Source organism: Haematobia irritans, chromosome 4 (genome assembly GCF_050003625.1).
Source record: "Haematobia irritans isolate KBUSLIRL chromosome 4, ASM5000362v1, whole genome shotgun sequence".
Classification (NCBI taxonomy): Eukaryota; Metazoa; Arthropoda; class Insecta; order Diptera; family Muscidae; genus Haematobia; species Haematobia irritans.
The window spans coordinates 146,712,625-146,722,828 of NC_134400.1; the positions used below are offsets into that span (position 1 = coordinate 146,712,625).

At 31.7% G+C, this 10,204-nt stretch overlaps 1 protein-coding gene across 1 annotated transcript; it reads left to right on the forward strand.

Annotated features, from left to right (window-relative positions):
- The first annotated feature begins 1,668 nt into the window (after window positions 1-1,668).
- On the forward strand, window positions 1,669-9,344 carry LOC142234836 (uncharacterized). Its single transcript, XM_075306033.1, has 3 exons — window positions 1,669-1,946; window positions 8,789-9,123; window positions 9,184-9,344. The coding sequence occupies exons 1-3, from the start codon at window positions 1,797-1,799 to the stop codon at window positions 9,317-9,319; spliced, it is 621 nt and encodes a 206-aa protein (XP_075162148.1). The 5' UTR covers window positions 1,669-1,796; the 3' UTR covers window positions 9,320-9,344.
- Window positions 9,345-10,204: the final 860 nt, after the last annotated feature.

Consider the following 10,204-nt stretch of genomic DNA (forward strand, 5'->3'; position numbering starts at 1 on the left):
TTCGTTCTCAAAAAAGTAGATAACATGCAATAATAAAATCAAGTCATTAGTTTTCAATGTGAGAAAAAACTAAAATGTATATGCGCACATTTTTCAACCAAAATTGAAACTATCCATAATTTTAATTAAATTTTCGAGAACTAATATCAGAAATAAGAGAATGCTAGGGTATAGTACAATAGTAAAGCAAATATGAATGTCCTTACACTGAAAAAACGCATGCCCGGTTCCAAAGATTTTGTCTTTACTTTAACAGTTTGGGTATTAATTCCGAGTCAAAGAAGCGGAGAATACAAGTAAGGATACTTTAAAGACGCAATTCTCTTTTAAATTTGGGGGTTATGTACTTGCTTCTAGGAAGCAAATGCTAATTTTTAATTTTTTTTAGATTTTTTTCGTCAGTTGTTATCAAAATCCTTTAAAAACGAGTTAACGACAATTTTATTTTCCATATTAAGACTCGACTTGTCTTATTTTTTAACGATTTTTTGCTTTGTAGGCAAGATGCAAAAAGGAAACAAATTTAAATACAATTTTATTAATTTTAAAGAATTTTTCTTAATTATTAAAGTCACTTTGACCTTACCTCAAAAATTTTATCTTTCATGTTATGATACACATTTTTAAGTAAAATCACTTTATTATAAGGACATTACAACTTCATTCAAAAGTTTATTGACTTTTGGACAAGGAAAAAAACTTTATTTTAGAGAAATGCGTCTTCCATGTTAAGCAAAATTTGTATTCTTATTCTAAGGACATGAAATCTTTGACTTCACGACAATATTTTTTTCAGTGTAGAAAACTAAAAAATTAAATATAAATAAGATCGTTTAATTGCATTTATTTGGCGTTCATTACAAACATCTTTGTAGTAATACGGGATGAAATTGATCGAAAGTACTGTTGTTACTTTTACAACACATACTAGAGATATATTTTGACATTTGCCGTTTTTGAAAACAATTACTAAAAAAACACTTTGTGTTTTCCCCAATGTACGTACGTACAAAAATACATATCGTACATTTTAAACGTTTACTCACACTACGCTAAGTACTAAGTAATTTCAAAGTTACACATTTCATTCAAGTAATATTTTATTCGGAGCGGAGCGGTTTTTCATTTGGAAACCGCTCCGCTCCCGCTCCGCTCCGGATTTTAGAAATGCCGCTCCCGCTCCGCTCCCGCTCCGGCAAAAAAAGGGCTTGCTCCGCTCCGCTCCTCGCTCCGCTCCGCTCCGCTCCGGATCCCTGGTTGGCACTAAAACATACTAAAGTGTTGGTTATCTGAAAACGGTTCTTCGTCATGAATTGGTCTAAATAAAAGAGAGATAGCTTGGTCGGTCGTTATAATTCCAGCCAAATGCAGCCAATTCGAACAAATCTTAACTGATTCTAAAATTTGATGTTTTCGACAACATTATGTACTTTTGATAATTAAAGTAGTATATATTTAAAATATATTTATCATGTCGCACGAGGCCTTTATATTTCCTCCTCAACACCTCTGCAGTAATCACTTACATATATTGTTTGCTTTTGGGTTCTTAATGGGAACGGACGAATGCGTGTGAATGCTATAATTGTGTTAGTTTACGTTCTATTCTCAGTATAAGCCATATCCAATTTGCTGGCTGTCACAACCAGTCAGTGTTAATAACTTAATCAGTTCGGATCCAACACCATTCCAAGTCATTCTCTTTTAGCCGTGGCCCATTGTATACCTTTTCGAACACACGCACATTCATACTGTTGGGTGCGGTCTTTTGTACTTACATATCGAAGTAGATACAAATGTCATTGGTTAGACCGCTTATTGTCATCGCAACATTGAACTATGTCACTTCGGTGTTTGGCGGTTTAGATGGTGGTCGTAATTTAAGCCATTTCGTAGAACATCGCCAAAAGCGGGGATTGATATTTCAAAATGGAGGAATTGCAAAGGTAAATCATCTACATAGGGATACACATTTTGCTGATTGAGAGTTCAAAATGATGGCACTTTTCTATCGCATTTGTAATGTCCAAAGCCTAGTTGTACGAGTACAGATACACTGAAAAAAATATTGCAGTGGGGGCAAAGATTTCATGTTGTTAAAATACCTTGTCTAAAATTCGATAAACTTTTTAATTGTATCTAATGAAATCGTCTTTAAATTTGCTGGCTATGCGAAAAAGCGTTTAAAAATAGAAGATATTTTTCAATAATTTAGTTTACATAAATTTTTTACTTCAAATATAATATAACTTTTGCTTGAAGTCGAGTTTGAATTTGGAAATTTAGGTTGTCATTAACACGTTTTTAAATGACTTTAGTAGCACATGAAGAACAAGAAGAATCAAGTACGCACAACTCAAATTTAAAAGAGAATTGTGTTTGGCTCGGAATCAATACAAAACTTGTTAGTGTAAAGACAAAACGTTTGGAACCGGGAATGCTTTTTTGCAGTGTATCACTCCATCATTTATGAAAAGATTTTATATTAGACCAGGAATGACTGGGAGTTCGGGTTGGCCGATGATAAATGGTCATTTGAATCATTGACAGGTACACTGACAAAAAATTCCGTAGTTAAACTAACGATAAAATTAATTTATTTTTATTGCAAAAAAAAACAAGATTTGTTTTTATACCCTGCGCCTCACTGTGGAACCTGGTATTATAAGTTAGTGCAGAAGGAGACGAGATAGACACATGGTGTCTTTGACAATAATGCTCAGGGTGAGTCCCTGAGTCGATATAACCATGTCCGTCTGTCCGTCCGTCTGTCTGTGAACACATTTTTGTGATCAAAGTCTAGGTCGCAATTAAAGTCCAATCGCCTTCAAATTTGGCAGATGTTCCTAATTTGGGTCAGAATAGAACTCTATTGATTTTGGAAGAAATCGGTTCACATTTAGATATAGCTTCCATATATATTTTTCGCCCGATATAAACTTATATGGACCCAGAAGCCAGAGTTTTATACCGATTTGCATGAAATTTTGTACACACATAACACTTAGTCGTATAGTCAAGTGTGCAAATTGATTGATTGATATCGGTTCAGATTTAGATATAGCTCCCATATATATCTTTCGCCCGATATGGACTTATATGGACCCAGAAGCCAGATTTTTGGCCGAATTTGGTTGAAATTTTGCACTAGGAGTACAATTAATAGTATAGTCAAGTGTGCAAAATTTGATTGAAATCGGATCAGATTTAGATATAGCTTGCATATATCTCTTTCGCCCGATATGGACTAATATCGTCCCAAAAGCCAGAGTTTTGGCCCAATTTGGTTGAAATTTTGCACAGGGAGTAGATTTAGCATTGTAGCTATGCGTGCCAAATTTGGTTGAAATTGGTTCTGATTTAGATATAGCTCCCATATATTTGTTTTTCTGATTTCGACAAAAATGGCCAAAATACCAATATTTTCCTTGTAAAATCGCCACTGCTTAGTCGAAAAGTTGTAAAAATGACTCTAATTTTCCTAAACTTCTAATACATATATATCGAGCGATACATCATAAATAAAGTTTTGCGAAGTTTCCTTAAAATTGCTTCAGATTTAAATGTTTCCCATATTTATACTAGAGGTGTGCACGTGAGTAATATTTTGCTCACGCTCACGCACACTCACGACGGAGAAATCTTATTCACGCACACTCACGCACGATATTTTTTGGTAGGACTCACGCTCGAAAATCTTTTAAATGTCGTGACTCATGAAAAATATCGTGACCAACGAAAAATGTCGTGACTCACGAATAATTTTATGAGTAATTTACTATAGAACCTGATTGAAAACATGAGTACGTGTAAAATCGAGAGCGTTATAAAACTCTTTACACCTAGGGTGTCACTAAAATTATAAATGAATTCAACTCGTAAACATTTTATGTTCGTACGCGGAATTATTTTCGTGAGTGTGTTTTTCCGAAATTCGTTACTCACGCACACTCCCGAATATATTATTTTCGTGACTCACGCTCACGCACGACATTTGGTTGGTGAATCACGCTCACGCACACTCACGCCGTTGTCGTCAGCGTGAATCACTACTCACGCGTGAGTCACGAAAATTTTCGTGAGTCACGACAATTTCGTGTCACGTGCACACCTCTAATTTATACCCTGCGTCACACTGTGGAACAGGGTATTATAAGTTAGTGCATATGTTTGTAACACCCAGAAGGAGACGAGATAGACACATGGTGTCTTTGGCAAAAATGCTCAGGGTGGGTCCCTGAGTCGATATAACCATGTCCGTCTGTCCGTCCGTCTGTCAGTGAACACATTTTTGTGATCAAAGTCTAGGTCGCAATTTAAGTCCAATCGCCTTAAAATTTGGCACATGTTCCTAATTTGGGTCAGAATAGAACCCTATTGATTTTGAAAGAAATCGGTTCAGATTTAGATATAGCTCCCATATATATCTTTCGCCCGATATGCACTTATATGGACCCAGAAGCCAGAGTTTTATCCTGATTAGCTTGAAATTTTGCACAAGAAGTACAATTAGTAGTATAGTCAAGTATGCAAAATTTGATTGAAATCGGTTTAGATTTAGATATAGCTCCCATATATATCTTTCGCCCGTTATGGACTAATATGGTCCTAAAAGCCAGAGTTTTGGCCCAATTTCGTTGAAATTTTGCACAGGTAGTAGATTTAGCACTGTAGCTATGCGTTCCAAATTTGGTTGAAATCGATTCAGATTTAGATATAGCTCCCATATATATCTTTCGCCCGATATAAACTTATATGGACCCAGAAGCCAGAGTTGTATCCCGTTTAGCTTTAAACTTTGCACAAGGAGTACAATTGGTAGTACACAGAAAAAAAAGTGTCTCGTAAATTTAAGAAGATTTTTACAATAATTTATTACAAGAATTTTCCAGAATTTTAGTTCATTTTTCGTATTTTCTACGAAAATTAACTACTCGAAAGGAAATTTTACAAATTCTAAGTAGCAATCGTTTAGTTCATGGCCTACAAAATACGATGGAAATTTCCTTAAAAAATTTCTTGACTGGTAGTTAAAAATTCGTTTGTCATGCTATAAAACTACTTGTGAAATGTAAAGTATTTTCTAAATAATAAGTGCAATTTACCATAAGATTTTTTGCATGAGAAAATATTTTTTTACGAAAAATGAACTTGAAAGTGGATAGCAATTTCTTACTGACAATTCCTATGGTTAATAATTGTTGGTAAAAAATTTCCCAATGAAATATTTTTAAATTTTTTAAATATATAGACATTTTCGTCAAAAATGGGTAGATATCATTTCATGAAGTTTTTGCTAATTTTAAGTTAAACGTTTCATCGTTCTTATACTGATATGCATTTAAGAGTATTGTTTTTAGAGTAAATTGTGGACATATGCGATGAACTAATGCATAGTACAGAGATCTTTCTCGTCAAAGTGGAATATGTTTAATGTAATGATGATGTTACTTGAATTTTTTTTTGAGAGTGAGAGCATGCAATGCAATAATGAGAAATGGTAGCGAGTGATGGGGATGTTGTGTATATCTGAGCGTGGGGTTGTTTTTATTTTTGTTCTTTCAGTGGTTTGTGTGTGTGTTTATTATTGGCGAATGGTTTATTTGTCTGGATGAGGTGTTGTTTTCAATGAAGGCACATGTGTTTTTGTTGTTGTAGGAATGTTTTGGTTTTGCTTGGTTTTGTTTGGCATGCTTCAGTTATATAGTTGGCGTTGGCGTGGGCTGTTGCATCTTTTTAGCAAGTATGTAACAAGGGAATATAAAGGTATGGAATATTTTGGTTTTTTTAGACATATATTGGTGTTTGTTTTTAAAACTTTGAAATGAAAGTTATTAATATTTTAGCGATGATATGTACTATGGCGAAGTGATGATCGGTAGCTTAGAAAAAAGTTATTAAGAATGTTCAATATTTAGGAAAAAATGCTGAAATGGAAAGTATATTGAAATTGTTTTATCAAATTCAATTTTTATTATTCATTGTAAAAAATAAATATTCAATTTCAGAGTAACTCCAGATGAATTTGTATATTATTATTTGCTAATTATTATTATTATTATTATTTTTTTTAACAAGTTTCATGTTTTTCTTTGTTGTAAAAAAATATCTAAGTTAAGAGCAACCCCAGATGGATTCGGACAAATTTTTATAGTTCTCCTCAGCGTATAATTTAATAGAGAAGTGGTAAGTTTTCTTTTAAAAATTGGCTTTCTTCTCACTAGAATCTTTAAGTTTTAATGACATTTTTATTGTCAAAAATTACAGGTTTTAATTACCTTATATTTGTATTACTTTAATCAAATATTTTTGGAAAATTTTTGTTACACCTCAGCATATAGTTTAATCATAAATTGGTAAGTATTCTTTTTAAAATATGGTTTTCTTTTAAAAATTATATTTTTTATTTATATCATTATTTGCTAATTATTATTATTATTTTTTTTTTGAAACTAGTTTAATGTTTTTCTTTGTTGTAAAAAAAATATTTAATTTCAGAGCAACCCCAAGATGGATTCAGGCATATTTTTATATTTCTCCTCAGTGTATAATTTAATAGAGAAGTGGTAAGTTTTCTTTTAAAAATTGGCTTTCTTCTCACTAGAATATTTACGTTTTAATGACATTTTTATTGTCAAAAATTACAGGTTTTTAATACCTTATTTTAGTATTACTTTAATCAAATATTTTTGGAAACAAATTTAATATTTTTATTGTAAAAAAACAAATATTTAATTTCAGAATAACAATTTGGAAACATTTTTATGAATTGGTAAGCTTTCTTTAACATTCTTTTAACCAGAATATTTAGTTTTTTTATGCATATTAAATAAAAAACATTAAATTGGTTTCTAAAAAATCTAATTAAAGAAATAATTAGATTTTTTGGAAACCAATTTAATGTTTTTTATTTAATGTAAAAAATAAATATTTAATTTCAGAGTATCCCCAAATGAATTTCGATAACTTTTTAACCTCAGCGTACAATTCAATAGAGAATTGGTAAGTTTTATATTAAAACTTTTGCTTTCTTTTGACAAGAATATTTATTGTATTATGTCCTTCACATCGATAACAACACAGTTTTATGAGTTAATATATTACTTAATTCATTATTTCTCTAATTGTTTCAGGTACAAAGTTTATGAGGTACGTTTATCTAAGAAAAGTTGAATTCCTTACACCATTTAATAAAATGCCCCAAAATATGGTAAGTTACAAGCTAATTTAAAGAGATTAAAAATTATATTTTATTACATGTTAATTTTTAACAATTTGCATTATTCCTTCCATTTTTTTCAGTAAGATATGTGAATAACGATGAATAAAAAACTAAGGAAAAGTCAAAATGTCCAAATAGCGAGTTAAAATAAACTACTTGCTTGTTCCACGAGGTCATAATTTTTATTCACAAAAACATTGTATTAAGAAATCTCATCATAAGTTTTTATAATAAAGTACTTTTGTTTAAAGAAAGTTGAATTTTAATGTATGAAAATTTTCATAATAGTAAAACGGGTTGTTGTTCCTTTAATTATTTAATTTCTCTGTACTGTGGAATGATTGATTTAAAAATAGTTTAGTCGTCGACATTTTAAGGAGACTGTTAACCACTTTTTATTATCGGGTTTCCCAAAAAATAAGCAGGTAAACCAAAATAATACTGACTTTTTAACTTGGTAGTGGTATATAAATATTATGGTGTTGTAAAAATGAACTAAAATACAATGTTATAGATTAACTAAAATTTAAGAGAATTATAAACTAGACAAGTTGAAAAAAATCTTAAGGGCTAAATCATGGTCAATATTACTACAGTTTAGTTCATTTTGCAATGGAAAAGGGTTCACTGATTTTTCAGTGTATAGTCATGTGTGCCAAATTTGATTGAAATCGGTTCAGATTTAGATATAGCTCCCATATATATGTTTTTCTGATTTCTACAAAAATGGTCAAAATACCAACATTTCCTTGTAAAATCGGCAAGGAAATTAAACTTCTAATACATATATATCGAGCGATAAATCATAAATAAACTTTTGCGAAGTTTCCTTAAATTTGCTTCAGATTTAAATGTTTCCCATATTTATACCCTGCGCCACACTGTGTTCCACCCTAGTGCATTAGCCAACTTAAATTTTGAGTCTCTAGATTTTGTAAAAGTCTATCAAATTCTGTCCAAATCGAGTGATATTTAAATGTATGTATTTGGGACAAACCTTTATATATAGCACCCAACACATTTGACGGATGTGATATGGTATCGAAAATTTAGATCTACAAAGTGGTGCAGGGTATAATATAGTCGGCCCAGCCCGACTTTAGACTTTCCTTACTTGTTTTTTACTAACATTGTGTTTCACCCTAGTGCATTAGCCTAGTTATATTTTGAGTCTATAGATGTTGTAGAAGTCTATGAAATTCTGTCCAGATCGAGTGATATTTAAATGTGTGTATTTGGGACAAACCTTATATATACCCCCAACACATTTGACGGATGTGATATGGTATCGAAAATTTAGATCTACAAAGTGGCGCAGGGTATAATATAGTCGGCCCCGCCCGACTTTAGACTTTCCTTACTTGTTTATCTAAAGATTCAATATTTCAGTTAATATAAAGACGATTTCTATAAAACAAAAATGTGTTTCTTTATTTTAAGGAACATTTTCCTTCAAAGACAAAGACATGCGACTTTAACGGAGGGACCCAAGTTTACAAAATTTGTAAAATTAAAATCAAAAAATTTGTAATTATTGTTTTTTTCTTTTTTGTTTCTTTATTTTAGCTTGTAATGGGTCCAATATTTCCAATTGATTTTGGTGATCCCATCAATTGGCGCGCTTTAATTTGTTTGGTTAACATACATGTCGGTGAATTTAAGGTGCCAGATTCACCTCTGTATCCATGGGATAAGTGGGAAAATATATATGCACGTACACAAAGCAGTGACAATAATTGGAAACCAGATGATTCACGTGAATTCATCTATCACGTCTTGGAATATTTCATGGAGAGAACGCATGGCAGTGGAAGGGAGTGTCTATTACGTTCAATATGTGAAAATGCTCACGTTGATCATCATATGGATCTCTTTGGAGATATTCTGAATGCAATTTTAACGTAAATAATGTGTGTCCTTAATTGTGAATTCTCTGAATAATGATTTTGTTTTTTTTTTAGACCAGGCAAAGAAATTCTAGATCCCGTTTACCGAGAAGCCTACAAATATGGGAAAAATGGTATTGACTGCTTTCAGTATTACACAAGCTGTCCTAAAGGTTTAAACTTTCTCGATCAGTTTATAAATGAAAATTGAAAAAAATACAATAAATTCTGGCCTTTTTTCTCAAATATCATATAAAAGTGGGGGGAGGGAGTTCCTTTTTCGTCCATAATAAATAAGTTCCTGTTACAGAAATGTCTATCCACTTCTGCTCTTACTCGATAAAACGTGACCAGAACGAACCTATTGCAACTGTAAATATGTTATATGTTTCTCACGAAAAATGTGATATTATTCTAATGAAACATCCCAGCAAAAAAAAAATGGAAGTTCCCAGCAAAAAAGCGTCGCCAAAAAAGTAGTGAAAATGTTCTTTTTGGATCCGGAAGTGGTGCAAAATTGACACAGAAGCGATGAATTTAACATGGGCTTGTCATAGGACGGAAGTCCTCCATTTCAACAGCCGTTGTACTGAGTTTGCATCACTTCTTTAGGTGTGATCCGAATTCAATGTTTTACATGTGAATTAAAAAATTCTGTGATATTTTGTCAAATAAATATTTTTATAATTTTTAATGGATTCTAACGCTTGTCGGAAACGTTTGACCTCAAATATTTTCAAAAATGCAAAATTTTTTCAGATTTGATTTAGCATTTTTTTTGACAAAATTTAAATGATTTGTACCATTTTATGAATTCTTACTCTGTTTTTAACCTATTTGAAACAAAAGAAGTTAAAATTCCCACTAAAAGTATGAAAAAGCCAAGCCATAAAAAATTGCTTTAAAAGAACTTCCTGGGTAGTTAAAATAAAGAACATCATTGGGGGTGCATCTTCTGAAAGTGCTTTTAAAGTTGTGCCTTTGGAAGAACTTCCAAATTTTTTTGCTGGGTTCTTCTAAAAGAACAACTTTAAAAGCACTTCCAAAAATGTTCTCCCAAAGAAGTTCTTTATTTTAACTGCACAGGAAGCTCATT

What these genes read in the sequence shown, in the direction of transcription:
- LOC142234836 (XM_075306033.1), top strand. Translation starts at nt 1,797, where the DNA reads ATGTCATTGGTTAGACCGCTTATTGTCATCGCAACATTGAACTATGTC. An exon ending in AAAATGGAGGAATTGCAAAG is followed by an intron (nt 1,947 to 8,788) that starts GTAAATCATCTA and finishes TCTTTATTTTAG; the next exon opens with CTTGTAATGGGTCCAATATT. An exon ending in ATTCTGAATGCAATTTTAAC is followed by an intron (nt 9,124 to 9,183) that starts GTAAATAATGTG and finishes TTTTTTTTTTAG; the next exon opens with ACCAGGCAAAGAAATTCTAG.